Here is a 14,031-nt window from a genome sequence, read left to right as displayed (position 1 = left end):
TAGATGTGTGGGGGTGATGATGATGTACTTGGATGTGTGGGAGGTGATGATGATGTACTGTAGATGTGTGGGGATGATGATGATGTACTGTAGATGTGTGGGAGGTGATGATGATGTACTGTAGATGTGTGGGGGTGATGATGATGTACTGTAGATGTGTGGGAGGTGATGATGATGTACTGTAGATGTGTGGGAGGTGATGATGATGTACTGTAGATGTGTGGGGGTGATGATGCTGTACTGTAGATGTGTGGGTGTGATGATGATGTACTGTAGATGTGTGGGAGGTGATGATGATGTAATGTAGATGTGTGGGAGGTGATGATGTACTGTAGATATGTGGGACTTGATGATGATGTACTGTAGATATGTGGGAGGTAATGATGATGTACTGTAGATGTGTGGGGGTGATGATGTACTGTAGATGTGTGGAAGGTGATGATGTACTGTAGATATGTGGAAGTTGATGATGATGTAATGTAGATGTATGGGAGGTGATGATGATGTAATGTAGATGTGTGGGAGGTGATGATGATGTACTGTTGATGTGTGGGAGGTGATGATGATGTAATGTAGATGTGTGGAAGGTGATGATGTACTGTAGATGTGTGGAAAGTGATGATGATGTAATGTAGATGTATGGGAGATGATGATGATGAACTGTTGATGTGTGGAAGGTGATGATGATGTAATGTAGATGTGTGGGAGGTGATGATGATGTAATGTAGATGTGTGGGGGTGATGATGTACTGTAGATGTGTGGAAGGTGATGGTGATGTACTGTAGATGTATGGGAGATGATGATGATGTACTGTAGATGTGTGTGAGATGACGATGATGTACTGTAGATGTGTGTGAGGTGATGATGATGTACTGTAGATGTGTGGGAGGTGATGATGATGATGTACTGTAGATGTGTGTGAGATGACAATGATGTACTGTAGATGTGTGGGAGATGATGATGATGTCATATAGATGTGTGGGGGTGATGATGACGTACTTGGATGTGTGGGAGGTGATGATGATGTACTGTAGATGTGTGGGGGTGATGATGTACTGTAGATGTGTGGGGTGATGATGATGTACTGTAGATGTGTGGGAGCTGATGATGATGTACTGTAGATGTGTGGGAGGTGATGATGATGATGTACTGTAGATGTGTGTGAGATGACGATGATGTACTGTAGATGTGTGGGGGTGATGATGTACTGTAGATGTGTGTGAGATGACGATGATGTACTGTAGATGTGTGGGAGGTGATGATGATGTCATATAGATGTGTGGGGGTGATGATGATGTACTTGGATGTGTGGGAGGTGATGATGATGTACTGTAGATGTGTGGGGATGATGATGATGTACTGTAGATGTGTGGGAGGTGATGAGGATGTACTGTAGATGTGTGGGGGTGATGATGATGTACTGTAGATGTGTGGGAGGTGATGATGATGTACTGTAGATGTGTGGGAGGTGATGATGATGTACTGTAGATGTGTGGGGGTGATGATGCTGTACTGTAGATGTGTGGGTGTGATGATGATGTACTGTAGATGTGTGGGAGGTGATGATGATGTAATGTAGATGTGTGGGAGGTGATGATGTACTGTAGATATGTGGGAGGTGATGATGATGTACTGTAGATATGTGGGAGGTAATGATGATGTACTGTAGATGTGTGGGGGTGATGATGTACTGTAGATGTGTGGAAGGTGATGATGTACTGTAGATATGTGGAAGGTGATGATGATGTAATGTAGATGTATGGGAGGTGATGATGATGTAATGTAGATGTGTGGGAGGTGATGATGATGTACTGTAGATGTGTGGGAGGTGATGATGATGTAATGTAGATGTGTGGAAGGTGATGATGTACTGTAGATGTGTGGAAAGTGATGATGATGTAATGTAGATGTATGGGAGATGATGATGATGAACTGTTGATGTGTGGAAGGTGATGATGATGTAATGTAGATGTGTGGGAGGTGATGATGATGTAATGTAGATGTGTGGGGGTGATGATGTACTGTAGATGTGTGGAAGGTGATGATGTACTGTAGATATGTGGATGGTGACGATGATGTACTGTAGATGTGTGTGAGATGACGATGATGTACTGTAGATATGTGGGAGGTGACGATGATGTACTGTAGATGTGTGTGAGGTGATGATGATGTACTGTAGATGTGATGATGATGATGATGATGATTATGATGATGATGATGTGTGGGGATGATGATTACTGTAGATGTGTGGGGGTGATGATGATGTACTGTAGATGTGTGGGAGGTGATGATGATGTACTGTAGATGTATGGGAGATGATGATGATGTACTGTAGATGTGTGTGAGATGACGATGATGTACTGTAGATGTGTGTGAGGTGATGATGATGTACTGTAGATGTGTGGGAGGTGATGATGATGATGTACTGTAGATGTGTGTGAGATGACAATGATGTACTGTAGATGTGTGGGAGATGATGATGATGTCATATAGATGTGTGGGGGTGATGATGACGTACTTGGATGTGTGGGAGGTGATGATGATGTACTGTAGATGTGTGGGGGTGATGATGTACTGTAGATGTGTGGGGTGATGATGATGTACTGTAGATGTGTGGGAGCTGATGATGATGTACTGTAGATGTGTGGGAGGTGATGATGATGATGTACTGTAGATGTGTGTGAGATGACGATGATGTACTGTAGATGTGTGGGGGTGATGATGTACTGTAGATGTGTGTGAGATGACGATGATGTACTGTAGATGTGTGGGAGGTGATGATGATGTCATATAGATGTGTGGGGGTGATGATGATGTACTTGGATGTGTGGGAGGTGATGATGATGTACTGTAGATGTGTGGGGATGATGATGATGTACTGTAGATGTGTGGGAGGTGATGAGGATGTACTGTAGATGTGTGGGGGTGATGATGATGTACTGTAGATGTGTGGGAGGTGATGATGATGTACTGTAGATGTGTGGGAGGTGATGATGATGTACTGTAGATGTGTGGGGGTGATGATGCTGTACTGTAGATGTGTGGGTGTGATGATGATGTACTGTAGATGTGTGGGAGGTGATGATGATGTAATGTAGATGTGTGGGAGGTGATGATGTACTGTAGATATGTGGGAGGTGATGATGATGTACTGTAGATATGTGGGAGGTAATGATGATGTACTGTAGATGTGTGGGGGTGATGATGTACTGTAGATGTGTGGAAGGTGATGATGTACTGTAGATATGTGGAAGGTGATGATGATGTAATGTAGATGTATGGGAGGTGATGATGATGTAATGTAGATGTGTGGGAGGTGATGATGATGTACTGTAGATGTGTGGGAGGTGATGATGATGTAATGTAGATGTGTGGAAGGTGATGATGTACTGTAGATGTGTGGAAAGTGATGATGATGTAATGTAGATGTATGGGAGATGATGATGATGAACTGTTGATGTGTGGAAGGTGATGATGATGTAATGTAGATGTGTGGGAGGTGATGATGATGTAATGTAGATGTGTGGGGGTGATGATGTACTGTAGATGTGTGGAAGGTGATGATGTACTGTAGATATGTGGATGGTGACGATGATGTACTGTAGATGTGTGTGAGATGACGATGATGTACTGTAGATATGTGGGAGGTGACGATGATGTACTGTAGATGTGTGTGAGGTGATGATGATGTACTGTAGATGTGATGATGATGATGATGATGATTATGATGATGATGATGTGTGGGGATGATGATTACTGTAGATGTGTGGGGGTGATGATGATGTACTGTAGATGTGTGGGAGGTGATGATGATGTAATGTAGATGTGTGGGGGTGATGATGTACTGTAGATGTGTGGAAGATGATGATGTACTGTAGATATGTGGAAGGTGACGATGATGTACTGTAGATGTGTGTGAGATGACGATGATGTACTGTAGATGTGTGGGAGGTGACGATGATGTACTGTAGATGTGTGTGAGGTGATGATGATGTACTGTAGATGTGATGATGATGATGATGATGATGATGATGATGATGATGATGATGATGATGATGATGATATAGGGAGGTGATGATGATGTAATGTAGATGTGTGGAGGTGATGATGTACTGTAGATGTGTGGAAGGTGATGATGTACTGTAGATATGTGGAAGGTGACGATGATGTACTGTAGATGTGTGTGAGATGACGATGATGTACTGTAGATGTGTTGGAGGTGACGATGATGTACTGTAGATGTGTGTGAGGTGATGATGATGTACTGTAGATGTGATGATGATGATGATGATGATGATGATGATGATGATGATGATAATGATGATGTGTGGGGGTGATGATGTACTGTAGATGTGTGGGGGTGATGATGTACTGTAGATGTGTGGGGGTGATGATGATGTACTGTAGATGTGTGGGAGGTGACGATGATGTACTGTAGATGTGTGGGAGATGATGATGATGTCATATAGATGTGTGGGGGTGATGATGATGTACTTGGATGTGTGGGAGGTGATGATGATGTACTGTAGATGTGTGGGGGTGATGATGTACTGTAGATGTGTGGGGTGATGATGATGTACTGTAGATGTGTGGGAGCTGATGATGATGTACTGTAGATGTGTGGGAGGTGATGATGATGATGTACTGTAGATGTGTGTGAGATGACGATGATGTACTGTAGATGTGTGGGGGTGATGATGTACTGTAGATGTGTGTGAGATGACGATGATGTACTGTAGATGTGTGGGAGGTGATGATGATGTCATATAGATGTGTGGGGGTGATGATGATGTACTTGGATGTGTGGGAGGTGATGATGATGTACTGTAGATGTGTGGGGGTGATGATGATGTACTGTAGATGTGTGGGAGGTGATGATGATGTACTGTAGATGTGTGGGGGTGATGATGATGTACTGTAGATGTGTGGGAGGTGATGATGATGTACTGTAGATGTGTGGGAGGTGATGATGATGTACTGTAGATGTGTGGGGGTGATGATGATGTACTGTAGATGTGTGGGTGTGATGATGATGTACTGTAGATGTGTGGAAGGTGATGATAATGTACTGTAGATGTGTGGGGGTGATGATGATGTACTGTAGATGTGTGGGAGGTGATGATGATGTACTGTAGATGTGTGGGGGTGATGATGATGTACTGTAGATGTGTGGGGGTGATGATGATGTACTGTAGATGTTCCAGGAGTGTACTGTATAGTGTACTGTTGTTGTTTAGAAGGAGGAGGTGTGTGGGAGTGAGGTGACAGGAGCGTTTTACTATAACTTGTTTAGTCGTTGATGTGTTATGCTTACCTGATATTTTTTTATTTCTCACCTTCTTACAGCCCTGCTCCCAAGATGGAATACAATTCACTTATGGACGTTTTCAGAAAATTTTACAAGTGTGACTTACTTAATCTAAACCGGAACTTTGTGAAAGGTGTTTCAAGTTCATTTGCTAGGAAATGTTATGTTGAAACTGATCCAGGAAAGTGTCTGTCAGACATGATAAAATATTGTCAATCTTCAGTCAGGATAACAAAAACAATTCGATTGTCAATGGATGTAGTACAGGATTTGATGAAGGAGTTTCCTAAACTCAAGGTCATACACTTACTACGGGATCCACGAGGTATGATTGCATCCAGGTTAAAAACAATCACGCATCTTCATTTCAAAGACGCCGGCATGCCAACTATCGCGAGAGCTGTGTGTGATAAATACAACCGCGACATCCAAATAGGACAATTACTGAAGAAGAAATATCCAAGCAGATTTAAAACAGTGTTATACGAACAGATAGCAGAAGAGACATTAAAACATTCTATTCAAATATTTAATTTTCTGGAGCTAACACCTAACAGCAATTTCAAAACCTGGTTGGCAGAACACATATCAGGAGATCAGAAATCCACTCATCCGCCAGATAAACGCAACCGTGCCTTCAGTACCGTCCGCGCCAATTCCTCAGCTACCGCTAGCTCCTGGAGGTCGCGATTGAAATTTAATCAGGTCAAGGAAATCGACAATGAATGTTCTCAATTTTATGACTATTCCGGCTATTTGGCAGTTAAAAATTCAAACACTTTAAATGATTTGACATTACCAGTGAGAAGGAAGAACATTAATTTTCTATGAAGATTTCAGCAATAATCCTTATCACAACTGTATTGACGTGTGCGGTAGAATGTTAAAAACTATTAATTTTCTATTAAAATTTCAATGGTAATTTTCATCACAACATTTAACGACATTGTATATTGAATTGTAAGATGGAATAATCTAGATAGCATGAAACCCTAGGATATAGAAGTAAGCCCAACCGTAATCTCCTTTCTGGTCTTCATTTCCTTATTTGATAGGTATTCATTCTTTTCTCATTCTGTACTTTATTTCCATGATTTCTTAACGCCTCTTTGTTCAACTTGGTGATTCAAATGCCCTTTCATACTTCACCCGTGGTCTGTCCGTATGTCCCTAAAAAGTCTTGGAAATCGATATTTCTGAAGAATTATACAATCGGTCATTCTGAGTATCATCTGGGTGTTTGTCTTTGGTCCCTTTGTGTTCAATTTTTAGACTGTTCAGAAAAACAAAATGGCTGACAGACGGCCATATAGGGTTTTGAATGATGAGGTTTATTTTCGCGTGCTTGAAAAGTACTAAATAAATCGAAAACATTCATGATTAACCGAGGAGTAAAGAATTTGATGAATGAAAATGAGGATACGCTTTAAATAAGATATTATATCATATTAAATCTTAATACAGTTGTATTCAAATATACTAGTAAGTACGATACATGAAATCCATCATGTCAGATAGGCTGCAAATATGATAACATAATTGTAAACTGTCTTGTCTGGGGTTTCAACTTGCTCGAACTGATATCAGAACGTCTAGTCGAGAAATAGTTTGCAGGAAGGCAGTGACTATTGGTAGTATCATTATAACTGATAAGCGTCGTGCTCGACAATAACACATCCGAACCGCATGAAAAAGAAATACCTAAACTTCATATTGCACCATGACTTACAACCCAGTCTACATGTGGTCCACCAAGAGGTTTGTAAAACGATACAAGAGAATAGAACATTCTCTACGTATTTAGAAATATTAGCCAAGTGGTGAATTAAACTGCATCTTTTTTCCAGGACTCGTCAGTGATGACAAGGGCCTAGAAAGCGATTGAGGAAAATCAAACTCGAAATGAATGTAAAAAACGACATAGGGAGATATTTTAACCTCAAAGGTCAAAATTTTCAAAATAATGCCGAGTACACGTGCATATTCTAAACTTTGCCACAATTCAAATGAAGAAAAATAAATCACATGCAGGTTAAAGCAAAACTTGGGTTCTTAAGTTCATCACCACTAGAGTTGCATTCCTTTAGACATTGTCAGTGATCCTAAGTGCCTCAAAGGTTGAAAGATTGTACAAAAGACACACACACGAACAGCAACTTTTATCAATCTAGTTAGATTAGAACTTAACCATTCATTATACAGCTGTTTCGTCCTTCTAGGACTCGCCAGTGTTGCTACATTATACAGCTGTTTCGTCCTGAAAACATTCCAAAGTCAAAACTCAGACGGGAAAGTGCACCAGCCTCATAATAACATCAATTTCGTTATTTACATGTATCGGAAACTTTATAAAAACTTCATGTACATGTGTATATTCTGGACCGCGACACTATTTGAATGAATTAAAACGTAGCCTGCATGTTAGGATAAACCTCTAGGACTTAAACCGACCAAACAAAATAATGAAAATTAATAAAATATGAAATAATTAATTGAATATCCAAAACCAAAACCCATTTACATATGTAGAAATGCAGTAACCCTGAAATTCAATAAGTTTCATAATTTTAAAATATTGAATTATTTCAATTAAACGTCGAGTACAGAATAAGTACATATTTGGAAATATTGTATTCAAGTTACAATAACAACCCCAAGGACCACGAGCAGTGTTCCATATACAGACATACACCAGGAAAGAAAGTCTAAGTAGGATTATATTGTATATTTGTCAAAATTTAGGGAGTAAAGACACACAAATAGTATCAACACAGGCCGAAAATATTGCCAGGACAGGATGTGTTATTGTCTTTCATCATGGTGTAATCTTTATAACAATATATTGTAACAATAATCTTATAAAACATTCTTCACAAAACTTGTTCGCAACACGATAGCTGGAGGAGAGGACAAGAGGTGATGGGATTGGGGGCTATCGATGTAGTTAAATGGAAGGGTCTTTAATTCCTCCTCAAATGAAGACTACACAAGGCATTAACATATGAAAAATTATAAATACAATGAGGCACAGAGAGAACCTAACATATATTAAAATACAGTCATCATACAGACGCGAAACAAACCACCACCACACACCACCACCATAATCACACACCATCACACACACACACACACACACACACACACACACTCACACACACACACACACCCTCACACACACTCACACACACGCACGCACGCACACACACACACACACACACACACCACGCACAAACCAAACACACCCACACACACCACACACCACTACCATAATCACACACACACACACCACCACCACCACCACACACACACATACCCACACACACCCACACACACACCACACACACCACACACACCACCACCACCATACACACACATCCACCATACACACACATCCACCATACACACCACCACCACCGCCACACACACCATCACCACCAAACACACCGTCAACACCACACACGCCACACATATACTACCACCAAACACACACCACTACCACACCCACCCACCGCCACACACTTACCACACCCAACACCACCACCACACACCCAACACACACACACACACTACCACACATCCACCTTACACACACCACACACACACACACCACTACCACATACCCACCACACACACACACCACCACAACACATCCAACACACACGCACAAACCGTTCAACCCTATTGTATTCTTGCTTTTAGTACATCTTATATGTATGTGCATAATACACGTGAATACTTAAGATACATGACGTAACAATAAATACTGTAATTACATGCTGTCACAGTACATACTGTAATTACATGCTGTTATAGTAAATACTGTAATTACATGCTGTAACAGTAAATACTGTAATTACATGCTGTAATAGTAAATACTGTAAGTGCATGCTGTAATAGTAAATACTGTAAGTGCATGCTGTAATAGTAAATACTGTAAGTGCATGCTGTAATAGTAAATACTGTAAGTGCATGCTGTAATAGTAAATACTGTAAGTGCATGCTGTAATAGTAAATACTGTAATTACATGCTGTAATAGTAAATACTGTAATTACATGCTGTAATAGTAAATACTGTAAGTACATGCTGTAATAGTAAATACTGTAATTACATGCTGTAATAGTAAATACTGTAAGTACATGCTGTAATAGTAAATACTGTAATTACATGCTGTAATAGTAAATACTGTAAGTGCATGCTGTAATAGCAAATACTGTAATTACATGCTGTAATAGTAAATACTGTAAGTACATGCTGTAATAGTAAATACTGTAATTACATGCTGTAACAATAAATACTGTAAATACATGCTGTAACACTAAATACTGTAAATATATGCTGTAGCTGTACATATTGTATGTAAATAGACTATGGAAAATGTCACTTTAAAAGAATGTCTACATCACCACTTAAGAACTTACACTGATGTTTTGTTGTATTCAAAATGATAATAAGGAGCGTTAGATATTGATAGAGGTAACGATGAAAGCGATGAGAGCAGATATACAGTTCTAACAGGCCTGTTTATACTAGTGTTGTATTTAATACCAGTATTCCTCTACATAGCAATTCCTACCAGAAGAAATGTTTGTAGTATATTCAACAGAGTTAATTGTCAGTTAGACAGTTTTAGCATTATTTTTAATCATGATTAATGATTTTCGTTAAATATATTTCCGTCTGTCTTCAATAATAAGAGCTAATGCCTGTTTCCAGATCATTTACATCGCTTATTAATTTAATCAATCGTTTATTGATTTTTTCCACAAGAAAGAAAATCATCCCAACGAAAATGAGCGAGAAAACTGTGAAATCAGATAAATAGAACAACAACATTAATCTCACTGTCAGTAAACAGGCGGTAGCACACGTTCGAGGAAAACTAGACGTTGCTAAGCAACCAGAAGGTAACTACACGTTACGATTGGTTCATCCATCATTTAACATGTGTTTGCTGTGATCTGGTTTATTCAGTAGGTATCCTCAAATGACAAAAAACAATGTGATATCACTGTGGCAAGTTATCTTCTGCTGGAGAGTGCGGCAGATCTAATGTGGTTTGTGTATCAACGATTGGAGGCAAAGACTGAGACTTTCGTGGCTAAGGGCTGTCATTATCCACGATGTTGTCTCGTGGTACCGTATTATTGTGTACACTTGCTATCGTGTATCATATATTTATCTTGAAAAGGTTCGCCGTTCCACTGTCTATGAAACGTCTCCATTTCTAACAAATTTCTATAGAAACAGAAACCCATCATCAAATAAAGATTTAATATTGCTATTTTCTGACAGAAATACCCATTGGTAAAATTCACATCCCGATAATTTGTAATTATTTTATTAAAACAAACGAGCTCACCAATGATTGTTTTTACAAAATACAAATTAAAGGAAGAACGAATTCTAAACCACTAAATCATCACGGAAGTACACAGTCACCAAAACAATACAACGACGCACAAAATATCTGTGAAACGTGAACTACCGGAAGAAACCCGGACAAGTTACTGGGTATACAATATGATGATTTTATTGTTGTTCATTAAACAATGCCACAGTAGTGTTTCTTTAAATTCGAAAATATGTGTTTATTTTTTTCGGTATAATAAACAATTTATGGGCCAGGGTTAAGAAGAATATGAAGGTTTATTTAAGAATAGTTAAAATGTTTATAAAAAATGCAGGTCACATTCCAGTGAACAAAACACAACTAGAAAATGCAGACCAACAATTTGACGGGCTTTTCACCTCAACACAACATCTTACATTTAGGTCAATAGTTTCCATAAACATGGTAGCTAACCATTCAAGCATTTTAAATACTATATACCTAGATTCTAGACTGTATAGCGTCAGGTTATTTATTTGTATTACCCGAAAACGAACTTTCTACACGTGACCTTTCCTAAAACCGGAAATTGACATTTGACATAATATATTCTTACTACTGTAAACATCATCATATAGTACCTACTAGCTACTGAAAAGAACCCATTAAAAAATTTTTACAAAATTGACCCTTGTGACCTCAAAAGTGGGTCAAGGTAATTCATAATGTCAAAGCTGATTACTAACAACAGCTGGAAAATCTTACATGTGAAGTATCAAGGCTGTAGACCTTGTGGAACTTAAGAAGTTTGTAACCTAAAATAAAAAAATTCAAATTTTATCCCAATTGTCGACCAGAAGTGCAATTTTCAGAAGAGGTTTTATTAATACATTCAATAGCAATTGATCACAGTATGCTTCTGACAAAATCCCATCAGTGTGTGTCCGGGTTATTGAGAAAACACTATTTTAAGATTTTGACATGATTGAATCCTGTGACCTTGAAAGTCGGTCAAGGTTATTTCTATTATCAAACTTGGTAGCCGTTGACCAGAGCTTCTATATCATGTGGAACTTCAGAAGAAGTTTTTCAAAGTTTGTTTCCAAAATAGTAATGTTTAACTTTGACCCTAGTCAAGAACCGGGTGTTGAATTTTCAGACAAGATTTTAAAGATACATTCAATAGAAATTTATCACAGCATGCTACTGACAAAATTGCCTCTTGGTTATTGAGAAAATCCTATCTAAAGATTTTAACATAATTGACATATATGACCTAACATTTATAGGCAATGTTTTGAACATCTCAAATATGAAATATCTTTGACCTTGTGACCGTGAAGAATTTGAGAGAATTTGTTAAAAGTTTGTTGAAACCGGAATTAGACATTTTATAAAGAAATGTTTCTTGAGAAATGTTTTTATTAGTTAACTCATAAACATATCCAAAGATTAATTAAATTCAGGCGTTAATGAGATATTGCAATTAAAATCAAACTCTTCTACGACGTCATGGCGGCCATTTTGTTTTGTTGAAAAGTTGAAAATGTTACTAACTGGTTGAAGCCATCTGAGGAAACGTGTCATAGCAATTAATTGAAATGTAAGTTATTGATATACGTCTAAAACAAGTTTTACCAATATGTCGGCATTCTAAAAGATCAAAGGAAATTTTCAATGTGGTGTCCAACGTTTAAGGTAAGTGCTAATGAAAAACTGTTGACACTAAATTCATCGGAATGACATTTTACGTTGATATGTGAAAGAATTTAAAAAAAAAAAAGAAAACAATAAAAAGAATGGGGGGGAAAATTAAAATTTGTGACCTTTGACAAAACAGCGAGCTTTTTTTGGACATATTTTGTATACGCTTAATTGGTATAAAGTTAGATATGGGAATTATCTACACACAAATAATTGCATAAAATCCACAGTCAACGATTTTCGAGATGTGGCTATTTTAAAGTTTAAACATATGACGTCACGGCTGCCATATTGGATTTTTGACCAACTTTAAAATGTTACAAGCATATCTTAAGATACGTATCTACAAAACAGTAATTAGACTATAAACCTATCTCTTACCTAGCAAACGATTTGGACTTTTGAAAAACATTAAAAACGAAGAAAGAGAAAAAAACACACACAAAAAAAGTATGATTTCTTATACTTACATTTTGACAGTTTTTTCAATTGTTTACTTTACTGGAGTTAAAACAATTGTCATTTGATCATGAGACGTTATAGTACTGACGGAACAGCCCAACAACCGTCTCTATCTAAACGAAAAAACTGTGAGAATAGCCGTTTTAAAAGCACAGTGATAAAGCTATGTTTTAGGTTGTAAATCAAATAAACGTCCTTGTTGTATTTATTCCAGAGATGTCTCTGGTATCATTGATGAAGAATTTGAAGTCAGATTTCTTCCCTCTAGAAGAATAAGTCCAGACTCCTCCTTTCTCGACGCATCAGTCCAGACTCCTTCTTTCTCGACGCATCAGTCCAGACTCCTTCTTTCTCGACGCATCAGTCCAGACTCCTTCTTTCCAGACGATTTAGTCCAGACTCTCCCATTCTAGACGATTTCGTTCAGACTCTCCCATTCTAGACGATTTCGTCCAGACTCTCCCATTCTAGACGATTTAGTCCAGACTATCCAATTCTAGACGATTTCGTCCAGACTCTCCAATTCTAGACGATTTAGTCCAGACTCTCCAATTCTAGACGATTTAGTCCAGACTCTCCCATTCTAGACGATTTAGTCCAGATTCCTTCTTTCTCGACGCATCAGTCCAGACTCCTTCTTTCTAAACGATTTAGTCCAGACTCTCCCATTCTAGACGATTTCGTCCAGACTCTCCCATTCTAGACGATTTCGTCCAGACTCTCTCATTCTAGACGATTTAGTCCAGACTCTCCAATTCTAGACGATTTCGTCCAGACTCTCCAATTCTAGACGATTTAGTCCAGACTCTCCAATTCTAGACGATTTAGTCCAGACTCTCCCATTCTAGACGATTTAGTCCAGACTCCTCCTTTCTCGACGCATCAGTCCAGACTCCTTCTTTCTCGACGCATCAGTCCAGACTCCTCCTTTCCAGACGATTTAGTCCAGACTCTCCCATTCTAGACGATTTCGTCCAGACTCTCCCATTCTAGACGATTTCGTCCAGACTCTCCCATTCTAGACGATTTCGTCCAGACTCTCCAATTCTAGACGATTTAGTCCAGACTCTCCCATTCTAGACGATTTCGTCCAGACTCTCCCATTCTAGACGATTTCGTCCAGACTCTCCAATTCTAGACGATTTAGTCCAGACTCTCCAATTCTAGACGATTTAGTCCAGACTCTCCAATTCTAGACGATTTAGTCCAGACTCTCCCATTCT

The 14,031-nt window shown here is 38.7% G+C and overlaps 1 protein-coding gene across 1 annotated transcript in view; it reads left to right on the top strand.

Annotated features, from left to right (window-relative positions):
- Positions 1-6,140, top strand: part of LOC132562432 (carbohydrate sulfotransferase 1-like) — a 20,566-nt gene extending 14,426 nt beyond the window's left edge. Inside the window, exon 4 of the mRNA XM_060227174.1 lies at positions 5,348-6,140. Coding sequence (XP_060083157.1) covers positions 5,348-6,140 — 793 coding nt within the window. The remainder of the gene's footprint in view (positions 1-5,347) is intronic.
- The last annotated feature ends 7,891 nt before the right edge of the window (positions 6,141-14,031 follow it).

The sequence above is a fragment of the Ylistrum balloti genome, unplaced genomic scaffold, assembly GCF_031769215.1.
Source record: "Ylistrum balloti isolate Yb309-2 unplaced genomic scaffold, AGI_CSIRO_Ybal_v1 Utg371416, whole genome shotgun sequence".
In the NCBI taxonomy this organism is placed as follows: Eukaryota; Metazoa; Mollusca; class Bivalvia; order Pectinida; family Pectinidae; genus Ylistrum; species Ylistrum balloti.
This window is presented reverse-complemented; position numbering and strand designations above follow the sequence as displayed.